General features: G+C 37.4%; 1 protein-coding gene, 1 long non-coding RNA gene and 1 other non-coding gene across 3 annotated transcripts in view; 1 reads left to right on the top strand and 2 right to left on the bottom strand.

The window, feature by feature from the left end:
* Positions 1-294: 294 nt before the first annotated feature.
* The window catches only part of LOC132159875 (uncharacterized), a 164,233-nt gene continuing 143,822 nt past the window's right edge, over positions 295-20,705 (bottom strand). The window contains exons 2-3 of the long non-coding RNA XR_009437913.1: positions 919-999; positions 295-725 (exon numbers count right to left, since the gene is read on the bottom strand). This is a non-coding gene — a long non-coding RNA (uncharacterized LOC132159875). The remainder of the gene's footprint in view (positions 726-918; positions 1,000-20,705) is intronic.
* On the bottom strand, positions 806-871 carry LOC132160384 (small nucleolar RNA SNORD37). Its single transcript, XR_009438005.1, has one exon. It is a non-coding gene; the product is annotated as a small nucleolar RNA SNORD37 (small nucleolar RNA).
* On the top strand, positions 10,526-18,872 carry LOC132159872 (cyclic AMP-responsive element-binding protein 3-like protein 3-A). The gene is made up of 10 exons (XM_059569507.1): positions 10,526-10,599; positions 10,948-11,061; positions 11,328-11,562; positions 11,768-11,901; positions 12,066-12,176; positions 12,259-12,365; positions 12,587-12,655; positions 12,739-12,823; positions 14,836-14,932; positions 17,533-18,872. Exons 2-10 carry the CDS (start codon positions 11,017-11,019, stop codon positions 17,844-17,846), a joined length of 1,197 nt encoding a protein of 398 aa, XP_059425490.1. The 5' UTR covers positions 10,526-10,599; positions 10,948-11,016; the 3' UTR covers positions 17,847-18,872.

The following is a 20,705-nucleotide window of genomic DNA, read 5'->3' as shown; positions in this document are numbered from 1 at the left end:
GGACATTAGTCAGAGTATGTGGCATATTTACCATGGCACAAATAATAATAAAAACCTAGGAGGGGTACAACTACCATATTCGTTGAAGTGACCATACATTAATCCCTCATTTTCATGTAAAATGATTTTTTTTCAAACTACAATCCAGAATTTAAGACTATTACTCAGAAATTGAAACCAAAACCTTTAATAAAACCTATACAGGTACAGATGCACACACTATACCTGCCTGTCTGCACATATTAGCATATCCAAACCAATAATAATAATAAAAAGACAAGCAGAGACATTGCATTGCTGATTAAGACTTCTATTTCAGGCTTACAAAAACATGAGTCTTCCAGAAATATTTTACATTGAGGTAGACTGTTAATATCTTTTAATGATATCACAGCAAGCACAGAATATCCACATACCACAGTGCATAAATTGGGCAACTCATTTGACTAAATTTATAAATCCCACTAGGAAGTGAGAAAAGCCACCATTTGCCTGTTGGTCTAATACAGATGCCTACCTAAGGCAGACAACAAGACCATCTAAAAACTATGGTCATGTCTCCTATAGTGTAAATCTACAATTTGTCCAAGTAGTTGTCTAAAGCTAGAATGCCTTCGAGTCTCTTGCACTTTCGTGTGTCAGCCACCATCTAGGCAGGCTTGGAATTGGCTTCCATGGGGTCTCCAAAAGGATCTGCCAATGAAGTTCATGATGGAATCAAATATCTATATAATGGGAAAAGTTACAGCTCCATAAAAAATCCATGTGCACAAAGCAAATGAATCCAAGTTGTTGACAATAGCCATATCAGACAAAATTTTTTCATCAAGACAATCAGGTCAAAGTGAAGAATTTTTAAATCATCATTAATGGCTTGGATAACAACTATATGTTACCACTCGGAGAAAGATTACTCACTTTAAAGATAGGGTCCAGGATCAATTGGGCAAAAGTCCTGGGAATTATTTTGCCATCTGGCGAAGTGGCAGACTTGCTAAACTTGCCAGAGGAAGGGTCAGATTACCTGCAAGAAATAGTCACATGTTACAGAAAGAAACATTATAGTCAGCTGTGTTGTTCTGTTGGGTTTTCCCCATCTCGCCTGTCTCCCGAAAGCTTCATCAAGTCCTCAAACTTCTTGCACCGCCCAGCTGGTTCCAGCTGGGCTTCACCTTTGGCAACAAACCTCATCACATACATCTCCACAAACTGCTTCAATGTGAAAACCCGTCCATGCAGTCCAGATCCAAAGTCAACAGTACCAATGACTGGATTGGTCTAAGAGCAGGATATTAAGTAGACAGTGTACCTAATAAACATTTTAGGACAATCAATTAAAAAATTAACCTAATAACAGCAGAGTTCTTTGAAAAATGTAAAGGTTCCATGAGCAAGCCATGAGGCACTCACCATAATGAAGCCCATAGGCCCATTCTCATCCTCACCATGGGTGGAGATGATCACGTTGACGTTCTCAAACAATGCGCTGGAAGGTCTAGTACAGCTCTTCAGGGACCAGCTGCAGCTCCAGCAATGCACGGTCCATCTTGCTAATCATCAATATAGACTTCATTCTCTCAACAATAGCCTGTCTGAGCACAGTCTCTGTCAAACATAAATAAGACACAGATCATGCAACATTTCAGATAGAGTCATATCTGGTTCTCTTACATATGGCACCCTACACTTCAAAATAAAAGGCACTTTAATGGAATATAACATTCCATGAAGAACACTGAACACTCATGGAACCTTTCCATTGCACAAAAAGTTCTTATGATAAAAGGATCTTTAAAAAATTGTTCTAAGAGCAGTTCACTAAAAGGTTCATTAGGAAACACATTTTTAACAGTGTACCTAGTTTTACCAAAACCCCGCCATTTTAGCATCACCACCTATTATATGGTTTTGGACTATATAATGACCACCAATCGATCTAGAGGCATGAAGTTCAAAATTATGCAGGAGCAAAGCTACATTTTGTTCCCACAAGTGTAATATGAACAACACAATGAATTTCTGAGCAGTGGGTGTTATTTTAGTAAATGTGGATTTTATTTCAACGACAATAAACGCTAATAGCTCATGTGGTCTCAAAATGGCAGCACCCATGAGGGGGCATGTAAAATGAAATTCTACAGGACTTTTAATAGATCTTAAAGTCTAATTAACTTGTGCAGAACTTTATGTGCAGTCTTTAGCAACAGCTGTTTTGCTAGCACACCACTGAAACAGACATGTAAGAACCGAGCGCCAACCTCCCGCTCTCTCGTGAGTCCAATAAGGAAGTGACTAAAACTGCAATTCATTGACTGGCCGCTTGAGGCTGGCTGCAAAAGGGAGTCAGTCCCATAGACTCCCCATGTTAAAATGCCCAACTTTACAGCAGGAAAAAACATGTTTACAGCCTGGTTCAAAAAATGATTTTGGTCTAAATAGCTAATTTTGCCCTTCATGACAACTGTGAGGGGGGTGAATTGTTTTATAACTCATCCGTTTAAATTATATTAAGACTTAAAGTTCTGCATAATTAAGGGCGTAGCCACTTGAGTGACAGGTGGATTGCCGCTGCTGACACTGCCGTCGTGCTAGGTGGGTGTGGCTTCAGCAACTAGCTCCCGCCTTTTTGCCCATTTTTGATTGTCCGGGAGAGTCGCGTGGTGACGCGCTGCCAAGATGGCGACGGCCCGCTCTACACACTTTAGGCTTCAAAAACACACTTCAGGAGTCTACGGGTGACGTCACGGACACTACGTCCATGTTTTTATACAGTCTATGGTAAGAACCAATACAGTTGACAATAGGCTTTGATGAAACCAGGGTAACACACCCAGAGAGCACAACTGGTCAGAAGTAAAGGAATCGAAGACATCTGTTCACCATTTCAGAAAATGGTGTTTAAAAACGTGTTTTAAACAGTAACTGTACATATAAACGTACACACTTAAGAGAGAATGTAATTAAATTTCTTACAAAAAGAGAAAATTGAATTCATATGTTGGTCAGTGTTTCAGAAGTGTCTCGTACAGCATCTTCACTATTAAACCAAATTCAACTCAAAGCACTTAAATGGTCACAAAATATCAAACTTTAGAAGATTATTAATGCATAAAGTAAATGCCGTCATATATCGCCTTACCATTTTGCCCGATGATTTGGATTCGTTTAACGGTGAACTCGGTTGGGACCCAGGCGAGGGGGAGAGAGGGGGAGAGAGGGGGAGGAAACGCAACCCTCATGAATATATATTAAGCGCGCCGTACGTATTGTACGTGATGACGTAGCATTACCGCATTTTCCAGGATGAGAGAAAATGTTGGGAATAGGGTATACAACGAGATAAAATATAATTTAATTTCAGTAAATTACAAGCACATGAGAAACGGATCATTTAAACTTTTTAAACAGTTTCTTTCATATAAAGCGCGCATTCGACCAGCAGATGGCGCCTCGTCACTGAATTCACAAAGATTCTGTTACGCTGTCTCCACAGCCTTGCGAACTCTTGATTTACACACTATCAACTTATTTTTAAAGGTGATGGGATGTAAATCATATATCTGACAGATCATGCAGGCTACGTGATTAGTAGGCTATATTGATGTGGAGATACTGTAGCCTATGTGTTTTCGTTGGACTGAAGTATTGAATTTAACACGAATAAATGCTTTTAAGTTTTCAGACATTTCCCTGATAGCACATGTAGGCTACATCATGGGTACGGATATTTGACATCTGCATTTATGTCAGCAAGACATATATTTTTTAGAGTGTCTGCTCAACATGTCTATGTCTCCTATCAGATGTCAAATAGACGTTTATTAGATGTCTTTAAGATGTTTATGATGTAGAATATATGTAAAACTGACATCCTAAAGATGTCTGTCAGATGTTTGTACATCAAGAGATCTTTCACATATATCTTGCAGATGTACGTGCGCTATGGGTTCATCAGCTATACAATCGGTATGTTGTTAACCATTGAACGCACTGTAATTCTGTCCCTCACAGCCTAATTTCTATGTCAAAATGACGGTATCTCTACCCAGACTGTGTTAGGACTAATACATTTCAACCAAGGATGCTCAGAATTGGCATAAGTAGTTTAGCATTATCTACCTATTTACCTTATATATATATATAAAGGTCATTATCTGTTTATGTAGTTGGTGTAAGTAAAAATAAATATATATATATCTTTGAATTAAAAAAAAAACTTTCAAATTATGATTAATGACTTTTTCCTTAGAGTGACAAAAATTGTGTATTTTTTTATGTATACAATTTGTATAAAAATATTTCTAAGAACTTGACACTTTTTTTTTTCTTTTTTTTCTTAAGATTTCACCTTTGTATTTTCACAGACATCCTTATTCATCAATGACCATTTAAACTTAGGATGTTTAATGCCCTCAAACATCCCTGTAGCACCAGTCCTGCCTGCAACATTCACATTCAACACTGTTAGACATTTCAAAGGGTTTTTACAGTAACTTACTGGCAACACTGTTGTAAGTTACTGTAATTAATATTTACAGGGACAAACTGTATTTGATTTATTATACAGTAAATTACTATACAAAATCTAATTCATCAGTGTAATACTGTAGTTCATTTATTTTATGTACTACTGTATGTATGTACTACTGGCATTCAATTAAAACAGACGGAATAATGACAAAATATAAAAAATTCTTTATTTAAACATTGCATGTATAACAAATAAAAATACAGTCTTCCGATGCTGGAACAGTTCATCTTCATCATTTCTCTTGTCTTAGGACATTTTGCAGTGCATTGTGTTGTATTCTCTGGATTTATCCTCACAAATAATCTTTAGGCAACAGAAACATAATGGGAAAAGAAATCCATAGCCGTCTGCAAAACCCAGGTGCTGCTCCAAAACGTGGCCACCACCTTTCCTCACAATCTACTTTGTTGGTGACAGAAATGTGTTCCCTGAAAAACAAGTAGGGCGGGAGCATCCAGATGGTTACAGAGCCCATGTGGACTGCATGTGAAGTAGAGAAAAAAAGTATACAATTGCATTTGTGCTCTTACTATCTATGTGACTACAATGTTCACTGCTGTTGAGAGGTGTAGGAGGAAGAAGAGACTGCAACCACGTCAAGGTCACAAGTTCACTGAATACAACCATTTTAATCAAACCGGGAACAGACGGTTTTTGACAGAGACACAATAGGACACCATCAGTCTGTCTTGAGATGAAATCAAAGTGACAGAAAAGAGCGACTTGGTCAGGCGCATGAGCCTTCAATCCGTCTGAGTGGCTAAAAAGTATCAGTCAATAAATGAAGTGAGCTGAAAATATATATTTTTTTCAGTCGGCGCACTCATGGGATGTTGTTTACGGCTGCTTATGCTTAGTTAAGGACTTTTCAGTGTCACTGGGTAAGTAAAAAAAGATCTTTATTTTATTGGTAAAAATGGTATGGTAAAAACGTCAATTTGTAAACCACAAGTTCATTTAGTTTCATTTTACAGTAAAATCCTGTTAAATGTAGTTTTTATAAGTGACAAATAAAAGAATAATGTAGTTTATAATTTACAGTGAAAAAAAAAAACAAATAACTGACATTCCTACAATTCTCTTTGACAGCTCAAATTTAGTGATTATATGGTTATATATTACATTCCAGATAACAAAAATGTCTTGTCTATGAATGTTTTGCTAACATTCCCATTAAGTTATGAAAATGTTATTTCGGAATGTTCGCTAAAGATTCAAACGTCCAGTTTCTTAATGTTTCACAGTTTTTTTTTTTTTGGTTTTGTAAACTGTTAAGCCTGTGTTATAGGGGAGAGTGGGGACAGTTGCAACGTGTGGCAGTTGCAACATTGCTGATTTATCCAATCAGGAATGAGCTGGAGTCATGACAGTCCTACTGCACATGCTCAGTATGCCCCTATTTCTTTCTGGAAGTTTACAGCCACATGTGAAACTACCTTATGGGAGAACTGAAATTCAGGGTAAAAAAGTAACTTTTTTTACAACTAGATTTTTTGTCATAATGTCTAAACTGTTTAAGCATTGATCTTTATAGTTTTATAGTTTGAATGTGCAGTTTCTTAGCTCTTAACAGACTTAGGTACAATGTGTTCAAGCTAATTTGTTAGGCTAGCATCACTAGTTTTAAGATGGCTGCCAGGGGGTGGGACAGTTGCAACGCATTGTTGCAACTGTCCCCACATGGTGTTGCACCTGTCCCTCATGACAATAATAATGACAAATAGATATTGCTGTGACATCTGATCCTTTGGAAGTTCCTCCAGTGCACGCAGGGACTTCTGCCTCTTCTGCAGTTCCTCCAGTGCATGCTGGAACTTCTGCTGCTACTACAGTTCCTCCAGTGCAAGCTGGGACTGCTGCCTCTTCTGCAGTTCCTCCAGTGCAAGCTGGGAGTTCTGCTTCTTTTGCAGTTCCTCCAGTGCACGCAGGGACTTCTGCCTCTTCTGCAGTTCCTCCAGTGCATGCTGGAACTTCTGCTGCTACTACAGTTCCTCCAGTGCAAGCTGGGACTTCTGCCTCTTCTGCAGTTCCTCCAGTGCAAGCAGGGACTTCTGCCTCTTCTGCAGTTCCTCCAGTGCAAGCTGGGAGTTCTGCTTCTTTTCCAGTTCCTCCAGTGCATGCTGGGAATTCTGCTGCTACTACAGTTCCTCCAGTGCAAGCTGGGAGTTCTGCTTCTTTTGCAGTTCCTCCAGTGCGTGCGGGGGGGTTCTGCTGCTACTACAGTTCCTCCAGTGCAAGCTGAGTTCTCACCTGAGACTGTTAGACCTCACCCCAGAGCAGGACCACGGAAGATAACGAAAGCAAATGGTAGGAAAAAATGCAAATCAGCCATCTTGACAGACACCCCCGAAAAGGAGGCTTTGGAGAGGGAGAAAGCAAAAGTAAAGAGAAAGCCAACCAAAGTTAAGAGAAAACTGACAAAAAACACAATGGAAACAAGCCAACAAACCAAAACCGAGAAGAAAAAGCATACATAGAAGGACAGTGACTCTGAGAAAGAAGAAGATTTTTGTTGGGAGAGCTACTCCAGACCAAGCGAGGTGTGACTTCAATGTTGGCCTGATGGTGGTTCCATTTACGTTTGCCACAATTATGAGTCAGATGGGGAATTGTGAATACATGATGCTATGAAATAAACAGTTTGTGTTCTTTTGGTGGTGTTATAAAATTGTTAGGGCCTACATGAATCAGTTTGTGGGATTTACAAAGGTGTTACATGGTTGTGTACTGGTTTTTTACTTTAATAAGTTAACTCAGTGAACTCTGGTCTCAAATAAACTAAAAAAAGATTTGAAAAATGATGCCGAAGTATGAGTTTTATTACATCGAAATGACTGTTGCAACTGCCCCTCAGTACTGTTGCAACTGTCCCCATGTATGGGGACAGTTGCAACATTTTTCAGGGTCCATTTAAGTACAAATTACTTTCATATTATCACATGTACACATGTTGCAACAGTATGGGCAGGTAGGTGAAATATATGGGTTTAATATATATATATATTTGTCTTTCTAATACAAACAGTCGCTGAGAAACTGAAGGAAATTTAAAAAGTGTTGCAACCGCCCCCACTCTCCCCTACTTTCCATGTGCGTGAGTCCGCTGGTGTTGTAAAAAATCGTCATCGGAGAGTGTGCGCGTAGGCTCTGCGCTGACATCCGCGTGCCTCCATTTTTTTTCAGTAGGCTTCAGAAGCACCAATTGCACATGCGCAGGCAGTGAGAAGAAGCCCGTTGCTTCTTGAACCTGTACAATCCGTCGATAAAACAATATAAAAACAGCCAGATGTGCAATAATTCTGGGGAATTGTTTGTTTACATGTTTGTTGTGGACCATCAGTGTATGCTTTCGGTAGTATAAATACAGTACAAGTTTTCCACATCGCGCTGTCCGTGTACGTGTCCAGATTGCTCATGCGGAAAGCATATAACATTTCGTTTAATCATTATGCAGACATTATGGAAATGTTAGTTTTGAATGTTTTCTAAATGTTCCAAAACAAGTTGTAACATTTAAAAAAAAGTGTAAGAAGAACATCCAACTAAAACGTTTCAGAAAAAACTTTCCATAAACTATGAATTAATAATTTCTTGGTGCTAAAGTTTTGAGAATTGTATTGAAGACCTGTTATCTTTTGAACAAACATTGTATTTATTCGTAACTTCTCACCAGAGATTGATTTTTTTTTCTCACACAAATGTGTCGATTCACTTCAGAAGGCCTTTATTAACCCTCAAAAGCTATGTGGAGCACTTTTTATGATGGATGGATGCATTTTATTGGACTTCAAAAACTCAACGCCCATTCACTGCCATTATAAATGGTAAATGGACTGCATTTATATAGCGCTTTCAACAGATCCCATGGCCATCCAAAGCGCTTTATAACTTGCCTCACATTCACTCACTCATTCATACATACACCGACTGCAGTGTCAGCCATTCAAGGTGCCATCCAGCTCGTCGGGAGCAGGTGGGGTTAGGTGTCTTGCTCAAGGACACCTCGAACTTTGGTCAGGTGGAGCCAGGGATTGAACCCCCAACCTTCTGGTTTGTAGACAACCTACATGAACCACTGAGCCACTGCCTTATAAAGAGCCAGGACATTTATTAATATAACTCTGATTGTATTTATCTGAAAAAAGACAGTCATATACACCTAGGATGGCTTATGGGTGAGTGAGTAAATCATGTTCATTTTATTTTTTGGGGAGAACCATCCCTATAAAATAGTGCTTAAAATGAGGAAAAAGTGTCCAATATTTTCTGTTTGTGGTAAAGCAGCAATGGTGTCCTTGCCTAATTCAAGGGGGATTAATAGAAACAGTGTGGAAAAATCTGTGCGTCACATTCGAAGCCTCTTAGTTTGCCATAGATTTTTGCCTAAACAATACTTTTTACGGCTAAGACATTGATGTATTGAAGAAGAGGGGGAAACATCCAGGAAAACTGTCCGTCCTTCAGTTTTCCTTCAAACTTTCCCTGAAATTGACACTCCATGTAGGAATTCCACCGTCTAATTATGTCTCTTGTGGAGAGGTACGTGAGTGCTTTGTAAAACAGTGGCTGATGCTTTGAACCGTGTGCGTGACGCTGCTTTCTTTGATGGTGTGTAAGCGCAGTGGACATACGTAAACCTGACGGTGCCATTAATGTCTGTTTAAAGTTCCCCTGAATACAAATGACATTGCCTTAATTGATGACTGAATCTGTGCTTGCTAATGAAGAGTAAGCAAAGAAACGGCTCTGGTAAATTTCAACAAAGCCTATCTGATACATAATAGATCTCCTCTGAGAATGAGAAATTATTTTTTTTAAAGCTACAGCTTACACAATAGATGATTCCTAGTAAATCAGGATAGCTTTCAAAGTTGGATGGGCCTGTTCAGCTTCAAAGTTTTGTGTGGCAGATGATGAAATAAGAGTAGATGGAGATAGACTTGTTTTAAGAGAAGACACACTGTGCCTGATGAGATGATAGTTGTTCCTGCATGAGTCAAAGCAGCTCTGATGTCAAGAGTAAAATGAGAACAGGTCTTTACCATTCAGAAATAAATAAATAATAATTATGCCATATAAAACAGTCAAGTCTGGAAAAGGCGGACAAGCAGTAGCCACTATTAAAAAATAAATAAATCAAATAAATAATAATCTGGTGAAGTCATAAAAGTATCATTTAATAAAATAATACAATTTTAATTGCTAATAATTAAAAATAAAGAAAAAATATTTACATAGTAAAAAGAGCAATAATAATAATATATATGGATGGCTCAAAACAGCTCAGATTGCAACAGATATTTACCATTCAAAAATAAAATGAATAATAGTCTGGTGAAGACCGAGAAGCAGTATAATTAATAATTGAATTAGTTAATAATCATCAAAATGATTAGAAATCAACTAAAAATAATAAAAAGGTGATTATGCAGTAAAACTAATAATAATAGTAATATGTATGTATATATGTATGATTCAAAACAGATCTTTATCATTCAAAAACAATGAATAAAAAATACACTGAAAATAATTACTTTTTAATTAATTTTTAATTACTTTTTAATACTTAGTAATTATACTGTTTATTATGTATATTGTATATTTGTTGACTATCAAAACTGTGTGAAAGGTCAAATTACCTCAGAGAGAAGGGAAAACATGACCTTTGAACTGGTTCTGCATCAGGTGTTTTCCCACAACAAATGCCTGAAACTCTTACTTGCAAGTGCAATGAAACATATAAATAATTCCAAAGAATGATTTTTCCGGGGATGTGAAGGGAAGTGTGGTACTGTCGGGGGGAAAAAAAGTGAGTTTGCCCTTTTGATGCAATTTAACTGGTTTGACTCAAACTGATAATATGATTGCTATTACTTAATAATGTCTAACACAGAAGTTACTGTATGTTTGGCTAAAATACAAATTTTCCTATTTCTCCAGGGTGTTGCCACATTTATTTTTATCTTACATCGCAACAAAGAGCAGCCAATCAAATGCAGAGGATGATGACCTGATTGTTGCGTTGGAGTTCGAACTTTGTCCTGGGTGAGCAGAGGGACAAAGATAGAGTGAGGATTAAGAGATATTTTGGATTTGTCCCATTTTTTGCCGTTTTTTCAAGGATATTATAGACTACGTTAGCCCTGGGTAAAGGTAATGGAGCACTATTCAGACCAGGCAAGTCATAATGCTTTGAATTTGAACTGGTTTTGCATGAGAAATTAGTATTAAACGTAGCCTATGTTATCTATCCTGCCCGTGTAATATCTCATACAGAGCAAAGTTTAGAAAAATAGACAACATTTCAACATTTGCTTGCTTTCAACTGTTTTGGTGCTTTGGTCCATTTTCTGTCTTTTCCATTGATCCCCACTGGCAACAAATGATATATACAACAATTATATTCACTATCTCAGGGTGGTGAAGGGTTAGAACTACTCGATTTGCTCTTTGATAAGAATGACGGCATCTTACGGCATGAGACTATGGGAACACAAATCGATCATCTTTGGCCAGTCCAAGGCCCTCATGTAAGTCTGGCTTCTTCCAAGTTTTTCAGGTCTTCCAAGTTTAACATAAATGAAAATTTGAATTCTTCCCAAAATGAAACTGATAATTCACTTACCCCAATGTCATTCCAAAACGTTTTTGACTTTATTCCTCATGCAGACCACAAAAGAAGATATTCTGTAGAATGTTTTTGACGAAAACAGTTCTTTAAAATTCTTACTTTGTGTTCCGCAAAATAAATTATTCAATATCTCATCATTCACCATCCTGTATTCTCGATTGCCAGATGATGATGCCCGCTCAGGGTGACGAGGACTTCTTCAGTGCACTTTTAGATGGGTACGACTCTGTTTCTGGATCTCCAGTTTGGTCGCCCTCTCCTAGCGACAGCGGAATCAGCGAAGATCCTCATTCGGATCACATCGAGAGTCCGCCACCGACCGCAAGCCCTCCTTTGGAGCCTCGCATTGTCGTATCCCTGGCGCAACACAATCTCGACACCAACTTTCCTTTTAATTTCAGTGAGTATCAAGTATTTGTGAAGCGAACCTTCCAGGTGACTCGAGACTTTGTAAACACAGATGATTAGCCTCCTACTTATTGATTCAATTCATTCACTGCACCCTGTTTTGCTACACGTTCAGAAGATAAGCCCCTATTCCTGAGCTTTGTGAATCTCTACACACGCAAACAAAGAAAGATAAATAGTATTATCTGTTGCTGCAGATGGCTGGGACACTGGCTTCTTCTCAGACAGGGCTGGAGGGATGCAGCGTGCATCTGAAACACCACAGGCACAACCGAACACTGGATTCCCTCGAACTATCAAGGACCTGCTGCTATCTGGCACACCAGAGCCTGTGAGTCTGCACTCAGGCATGAAGCTAGGTAAAACACACAAGGCAGAATAGGGAAATGGTGAACTTGACTGCAGATAAAAGATAAACTCGATAGGTTTCTGACCATCCAGCCACACAGAGAGATTGATTGGATTCGTTACCTTCATGCCCATTTGATATTCCAGGCCACAAAGGTGTCCCAGCAGTCCTACCAGGAGCTGATTCTCACAGAGGATGAGAAACGATTACTTGCCAAGGAAGGACTGACTCTGCCAAATCAGTTCCCGCTTACCAAGGTACCGTCAGTTGGCAACTACACCATAAAAGTAGAGCGCAGTCTTTGTAGCTCAATGTTTCTGCTTCCCTCCCATGATCAAGTACGATGAAAAGATTCTGAAGAAAATCCGCCGAAAGATCCGCAACAAGCAGTCGGCCCAAGAGAGCAGGAAGAAGAAGAAAGAATACATCGATGGCCTGGAGAGCAGGTATCAACTGTTGTGCTCGAACAAATGAAGCAAAGCTACGTGCGTTGAATCACGGAGTAAAAATCATAATCCGAGTTAATGAAATTTGCAGCTACTGAACACAAACCCCCTGGCAAAATACCAGGTGGAAGTTCACTACTGTGTCTGAGAATTAACTCGAGCGTGGATTTGATTGCAACCTGTTTTCATTTACATGCTCTTTGGGAATCTGTTTTTCGTAGGATGGTGGCATGCAGCGTACACAACCAGGAGCTGCAGAGGAAAGTCTTCCAGCTGGAGAAATGCAACATGTGAGGGAATCATTTACTTGGTAATATTCACACTCATTACAGGCTCCTGAAATCAAACTTTTACCCCCCTCTCTCCATTTCAGCTCCCTGATGGAACAACTGCGTCGGCTGCAGGCGATGGTCATGAATGGATCCAACAAAACGGCCCAGACTGGGACCTGCATTCTGGTAAGTGTTAAAAGAAGAAATATTAGCACATAAAAAAACAACAAAAAAAGTGAATAAGTGATATAGAGACACATTTATATTGTGTAAGAGAAATACGATGCTGTATTACAATCAATTATTGAAAAATGGTCTGGAAAATATTATCTATGCTTTTAGATGTATAAAGGTTAAGAGAAGCATTTGCAATTTGAATCATTTATTTACAGATTCATGAATACTGTTTCAAAGCAATTTTACAGAAAACAATGCCTCAACCCACAACCCACCATAAGCAAACCAAATTCAGTGCCAAGAAAATTTCCCTAGAAAGATGCAAATCAAATACAAACTTTACACTGTAAGGAAAGAAAGATGAAACAAGATTACTTTTTAAAATTTCAATAAAATGAATAACAATAAAACCACATGCAAATTTGGGTCACAGTTTTTTTAAGGTATAGTTCTCACTATAACTAAAACTATTAACATTTGTCTAAATAAACTCCTAATTACTGTTTATTAGTAGTTAAGTAGATAAATTTAAGTGTTGGGTAGGATTAAGGATGTAGAATGTGGTCATGCAGAATATGTGTTTCACAAGCACTAATAAACAGCCAATATGCTAGTAATATGCATGCTACTAAACAGCTAGTTACTAGTGAAAATTGGTTCCTATACTTAAAGGACTCATGGGATGCCAATATTTTCTAAGTTGATATTATTCTTAAGGGTCTTAATGAAAAGTCTATAATATACTTTGGTAAAAATATCTCAATGGTTGTGTAAAAAACACCCTTTATTTCCTGTCAAAATCAGCTCTGTTTTTGCAAGCTGCTGTTTAGTCCACGTTGCTTTAAATGCTAATGAGATTTTCATCATTATAGGATGGATGAGTACACACACTTCCAACACACATTCATGTTATGACAACTTGTAAAGTGAATTTAGCATCCGATGACCCCTTTAAGTGTTTCCCAGACTTGTTTTTGCTTACCATCATGTCTATATTTCTATTTCTTAATATTATTTTATCCTGTCACAAGAATGAAATGATCTCAAATAATTTCAAGCCTCTCGAAATCAGACTGAGATCTTTCAAATTCCAAATTATTTAATTTGATTTATTTTTAAATTACTATTATTATTATTATTATTATTATTATTATTATTTTATTTTATGTTCATCAAAGTATCCTGAAAAAAAAAAAATAAATCACACACACAAACAACTAACACTAATAAGAGGAAATGCTTCTTGAGCACCATTTCTGGAGTATTATTGGACACTGAAGATAAGCTTTTATTTTCTGCTTGGCCATTACACAAGTAATATTAATTGAAAATGCCATTTCTGGTTGACTTCAGTTGATTAAATGGAAAAAAAAAAACTGACTCACACTAAGGTACATAAGGTAAAAATGAAAAAGTCTCACACTAGAGTACATTTCATTGTGTTTTATGACTAGTCAAGACTTTGACTGACCCTCTTAAGGGGACAGTTCACTCAACAATGAAAATTCTGTCATTAATTACTCACACTCATGTCATTCCAAACCCATTAGACCTTTGTTTATCTTCTGAACAAATATTGAAATATTATTGAAACCCTGCATAGACAGCAATGCAACTGACATGTTCAAAGCCCAGAAAGATAATAAGGACATTGTTAAAGTAGTCCATACGACATCAGTGGTTCAACCATAATTGTTTTAGGGTCATAAAGATCTTAGATTTCATCAAAAATATCTTAATTTGTGTTCCAAAGATGAACAACGGTCTTACGGGTTTGAAATGACATGAGAGTAAGTAATTAATTACTTAATTTACATTTTTGGGTGAACTCTCCTTTAAAGCAATCATCAGTGTTCCTCAACATGAAGGAGGCTTTGGAACTAAATAATCACATACAAAGAAACTCTGATCTATAGCTACTTGAGAACATACCTCATAAATACGTTACATCAAAGTCATGCTTCACAAAATGGCCTTCCGTGCTGGTACACTCAAGCTTTCCACTTGCCTCTGTCCCTCAGGTGCTGCTTCTGTCTTTCACCTTGATTCTGCTGCCCAATCTGAAGCCCTTCACAGATACCAAGGTCAGCCAACATGGAGACTTCAGCCCATTGAGAGGTGAGTTTTCTGACCAAAACATCTCCTCCATTCAGCCCTTGAGGGGAAAAACCCATTACCACTACTTTATATCCTCTCATGCTAACTTGAGAGGAAAATGTCATGCTTGAAGAACGAAGGGTTTTTCAATCAGTGAAATGCATCATTTGGTTGACAAGCCATTAGGCTTGGACTGAAACCTTGAGACAGTTATTGGAAGTACTGAGAGAGTTGAATGGCAAGAAGAATGGCAAACAGCTTAGTCATGTTTCTCACATGCTGAATCAACAGCGTGGAAGAAAAGCTGTAATTTGTCCTCATCAAACGGCTGTCAGTGTTTCTGAAGGCAATCAATTCTTACTCTGCAGGCTAAGCGTAGGTCATGGTTAAAGTTTGGTGCACTTGGTCACAGTCTTGTTCGATTAGCATCCTGTTGAGCACTGCAGCTCTTTTGAAGTGGATGGTCGAAGTTCAGGAAAAAAAGAACAGGGGAAAATGTGTCACAAAGTGACTTGTATGTTTATTTCCTACATAGACGAAAAAATAACTTGCAATTCCCTTTCTACAGGTGCATCTCAATAAATTAGAATGTCGTGGAAAAGTTCATTTATTTCAGTAATTCAACTCAAATTGTGAAACTTGTGTATTAAATAAATTAAATGCACACAAACAGAAGTAGTTTAAGTCTTTGGTTCTTTTAATTGTGATGATTTTGGCTCACATTTAACAAAAACCCATCTTAATAAATCTTAATAAATAGTGAGATATCAATTAACTATGTAATATTTATTTTGTAAAATGTTTTGTATCATTTTTTTCACCTAAAAGTTAGTGTACTTGATTACCAAGGAGACAGTAGACCCTTTTTCTGTTAGTAGACATTGTGACTTTTTCTGTGGCCGGAGCTTATGTGGAGGCAGAAAGATTTCTCTGACCACTTTACTCACACTAGCTATTAAGTTTGTAAGCTTGTTTTTTTTTTTTTAAACAATGACTGGAGGAAATCTAATTTTACTTGCGACTGTAAGGTCACTCGCCGTCTGGGACCATGATTGATATTTAAAAAGGTTAACTTTAACAGACTAAGCCAGATCGGTCGACCTGTAACGTTACGCTCACTCGTGGATAATCTGACAGGATATACTTAAAGTTGAGTGACTCACTAAAGACAAACTAACCGTTTCTATCTAGTCATGAAGATGTATATACATTTCATGCCGAATCTGCGCTGATTTAAACTGGCTGCCTCCAGTTTCCCCTTTGCTTTGCTTCCAGCTAGCGCTGTACACGTAATTGTGATGTTGACCCTAAAAGGGTCAATAGTATCAGTCAAAGGAAACGGTTATTAATTATTTTTATTGGCTGCCATGCCAAATCATGCACACCTGCTTGCTTTTCTGTTTGATCTTAGTGTATTTGTGAACATTGGCGCTCTGTTTTGTTGTTGTTGTCCTTTTTCTCTATCAAAGGTTTTAGTAATCATCATAAATTATATATCGTTTGAAAGCTAAGATGCAAGAGTCATCCTGTGGAAACCATTTTGAAATTGAACATTGCGTTACCATGGAAATGGTTCTTTAAAATGTTTTGGCAGTCTCCACCCCTTAGTGGGCGGTGACAAGTGTCATATTGCAATCATTTTACAATCAAAACATTTTATAATCATGACAAAACATATTGGAAAGGTCTGAGTCTCAGGATTCCATATATGATTTTTTTTTTTTTTTTTTGCGATAGAAGCAATATTGACAGACATTTCAACATATGTTACAGAGAAATGCATAAAATAAAATGAAATATGAGTATAATGTATTTTCTTTACAATAAATGTAAACTTCTATAACATTTTGATACTTAATTAAAAAAAAAACTCCACTTTTGACCAACCTTAGGTCTGTATTCCAAAGTGTTCATAAATTACAACAATATAAGTTTGGAAAGTTCACTTTCATGCCTATTTAAAAAAAAAAATATGATGACAATTAAGGGGTTACAAATAATTGTAACACTTTACATTAAGGTTCCATTATTTAATTTGAGTTATTTTATTAAAGCTTATTAATGTATTAGTGTATTTCGAGCGTTCACTTAAAAAAAATAAAATTAAAATAACCCACCCGAAATAGGCTATAAAAGGACGCAATTTAGAAGAAACTAAAGAGAAATGAAGATAAATAGGCCTGTCATTTGTGAACATCATTTCCAGTGTGTCCAATGATGCAAAAGTGTAAAAATACAAACTTTTTTCCCGTATTTATTATACAAACTGCAAGTTCAGAAATGAGCCTTAGCAAGACAAAAGGAGTCGGCCATATTATTTACCTAAAAGTTTACAAATTAATTTACGTTACAGAACGTAATTACAGCGCGATATGGTGATGTGTCGGAGATTACGCTGTGGTGGAATTTTCACGAACGACATTCGAGGGGAACAATAAAAGAATTCTCTCGTGATTTATGTGTAGACACTGTTGTTAATTGTTGAAAGATGAATTACTTAAACTAGTGAGAGTGTAGGCCTTCGTGCAAATATCAAGTGGCGGTCGTTTTTAAGAACATATACACTTTTTAAAAGAAGAGGTTTGAATAAATTTCTAACATTTTTTTTTATCCCCTTTCAGTTCAGTCACGGTCACTGCACAACCTTCAGTCTTCCCGCGTGCTGCGCGCCCTGGAGCATCCGTTCTCCGTGTCTGAGGACTCCAAAATGTCCCCGCGCTTCTCTGAGGATAAAAGTATGGCGGAGATAGCGTCACTGCTGGGAGGACTTCACAGGAGACAAGAATCCACCAATTACGATTCTGAATCTCACAACCACAGTTTAGACCAGCGTGACGACCATCACCATGGAGACCCCATCACTGGGCATGTAGCGACAGTGACCTTGAATCCGGGACGTGGCTCGCGGCGGAGTCCTCACGCTGATGACATGTGAAGGGCAGAAGGGGATTTACCCGGGGATTTGTCAAAACTACTTTAACAGCGCTTTTGAAGACGGGAGCCAGTCAACAGATTGCTGGAAGCTCGTTTTTCTTCTTTCTGCTGAAGTCATTTTAAAAGACACATTACATAGCTGCTTATTTATATATTATCAAACTATGGATAAAATATCAAGTCCAATTTCACCTGTTGATTTGGAATGATGGAAATGCATTCGCTCGTGTTTTAAGGTTGCCAGAAGCAGAAAGAAGAAAAGCAATCTTGACTTTTCGTTAAAATGCAGTGGGGTCCAAACAAAAATGTGCATGTGCTTTAAAACAAGGCACAGTTATTTTTGCGAGAATAAGTGGCAGACTGACTGTACATTATCTTGCTTGTTTATTTAGGCCACACGCTAAATAAACATGGCATATTTATATACAATATACAAGCTTATGCTTTGTCCACTACACAATGTACAAAGCAATGGGACTAGCAACGAATGTTGAGGAATGTTGAAATAATGAAATAATATTGATATTAATACTGCTCTGAAGTCATTTTCACTACAATCGATAACTGGGACGCAAGATGGCGACAGTTGTGTTTGTATAAAACAAGAGCCTCAGTGCCGATTTTATTTGCTCTGATGAGTGGAATGAGACACAGCCTTGCTATGGGAAACATCAAAGTCCCTTTAAAGGTTCTGTAAGTTTTTGACTCTACTAAAGCATAAAAATACCATAATATGTTTGCAGATGTTTTAGAAACATGTTAAGTTAACATACTTGTTTATCTGAAAAACAATGCTACTGTCAGTTATTCTCTTTTGAACATGTCTGTTCTGGGCCTGAATGTCGGTCTCTGTTTTGGTTTATGAAACTCATCCACTGACCGTTTACCTAAATGTGTTTCGGCACCTCGGGTTGCCAGTTGGCTGAAAACAGTGTATTTCATTTTATTCATCGTTAAGCACTTTCTTTCCTGTTGGTGTCGTCAATCTGGCAACCTGCGTGTGCATCAAGTCTGAGGCGGCTCCAGGGAACTGTTTCACAAACGAGGTTAAGTGAAAACTCTGAGTATGTTAACCCTGAAATAAGGGAAACTCAAATCTACTGTAGCTCCGCCCTCCATCGACACATAAGGTTAAATACGACACATGTGAATAACGGCTTCAATGGTATAGGCCAGGGTTATTGAATTCTTGCCCTGGAGGGCCAGTGCACTGCAGAGTTTAGCTCCAACCCTGATCAAACCCACCTACCTGTGATTTTCTAATGATCCCAAAGACATTGATTAACAGGCACAGGTGTGTTTGATCAGGGTTGGAGCTAAACTCTGCATTGCACTGGCCCTCCAGGGCAAGATTTGAATAACGTTATTCACATGTGTCGTATTTAACCTTATGTGTTGATGGAAGACGGAGCTACAGTAGATTTGGACTTAGTAACAGACACTCAGAATAATCTTGTTTTCCATTTGCATTAAGATTATTTTTATTACCACACTGGCATATAATTTTACTTAAGTAAAGTGCACTTAATTTACACCCCCGCCCCCAGGAAACACGCGATTGTAACGCGATTGATTGGGTTAGAGTCTGTCTTTTGCCGAGCTCGTTCTTCTCAATTTTCCCATCAACATGTCACATTAGAATTTATTTTCAATAAAAATTAACAACATTTTCTAAAAGTGGAAGTAAAGTGCCGAACGAGTGTTTAATAATGATACAGCTATTTATAATTGTAATTAATATAATCATTTACAATCTGTTATTTAATCCTGTTAATGTATAACAATACTGAGGTGCAAATGTGTCTGCCAGTATAATGTATAACTATCATTTAATTATTATTTACACTTAGCTTGTTGCAAAGAACTGCTACTTTTACATGGTAAATAGAATATATCACGATTTTCACTGTACATTTTTTCTGTAAATAGCATTTATAGCTACTTGCACTCAGCTTACTGTAAATAGGATCTATCCCTAAGTATGTTAATTCCACTTAGTGTAAATAGCCACTGATGTATTTTTCTTACTCTTTTGGCAGATCATTTGTAAAATGAGAAAATTGCACTTAAAATATTATTATTAATATTATTAGTTTATATATATATTTTGCCATGAGATACCATAAAATGATTAGCTATTAGTTCATTAATCTAACGTTCTGCCACTTTACACCTGTGATATTATAACACTGAGAAGAATTACATTTGAATTTGAGACTGAAGTATGCAGACGGTTTTTTGGCGGGAGCTGTTGCCATGGTGAATCGTAATATCGGTGCTCCATTGATAATGACTGATAGTTGATTAAACCAACTCATTTCAGCTGTTCTGTAACCGAAAACTCAAGAGTTTCCCATCTCAGGGTAAGTCAACTCAGAGTTCAAGTTTAAACTTAGAGTTGGTTGAACCTCCTTAGTGAAACGGGCCCCAGGTGAAAAAGAAAAAAACTTCTCCAATATTTTGAATTTGGCCTGCAATACCTATTTCAACCACTCGGTGTCAATCATACATACAGCACCTTTAAGTAGGCTTTTCTATAGTCTTTGGAAATATCAGTCTGCTGCAACTGACCAATTAGAGTCAAGTAGGCCTATTCAGAGCATTGTGTGGCCTAATAATATAAACATAAAAATAACAGTTGAAATAAAAAAGAAAGAATGAATTTAAGAGTTCAATGCAATGAAATCTGAATACCATGGTCAAATGTTAAATATTTAATTTTTATTTTACTTTTTTCAGATTAAAGTTATTAAATAATTGAAAATAAATGCATTAAAATCCTAGATGTAGCATCAGACTTTTGGACTCCACTCTATATATTATGGCTGTGATCACTAGAAGTTAGAACCATCTGCTCTGC

This window comes from Carassius carassius, chromosome 16 (genome assembly GCF_963082965.1).
Source record: "Carassius carassius chromosome 16, fCarCar2.1, whole genome shotgun sequence".
Classification (NCBI taxonomy): Eukaryota; Metazoa; Chordata; class Actinopteri; order Cypriniformes; family Cyprinidae; genus Carassius; species Carassius carassius.
This window is presented reverse-complemented; position numbering and strand designations above follow the sequence as displayed.

Bases quoted from the DNA above. Each gene is read 5' to 3' on its own strand.
- LOC132159872 (XM_059569507.1), top strand. From the start codon at position 11,017: ATGGGAACACAAATCGATCATCTTTGGCCAGTCCAAGGCCCTCAT. The intron at 11,563-11,767 runs GTGAGTATCAAG...CTGTTGCTGCAG, and splicing joins CAACTTTCCTTTTAATTTCA to ATGGCTGGGACACTGGCTTC. The intron at 12,177-12,258 runs GTACCGTCAGTT...CCCATGATCAAG, and splicing joins ATCAGTTCCCGCTTACCAAG to TACGATGAAAAGATTCTGAA.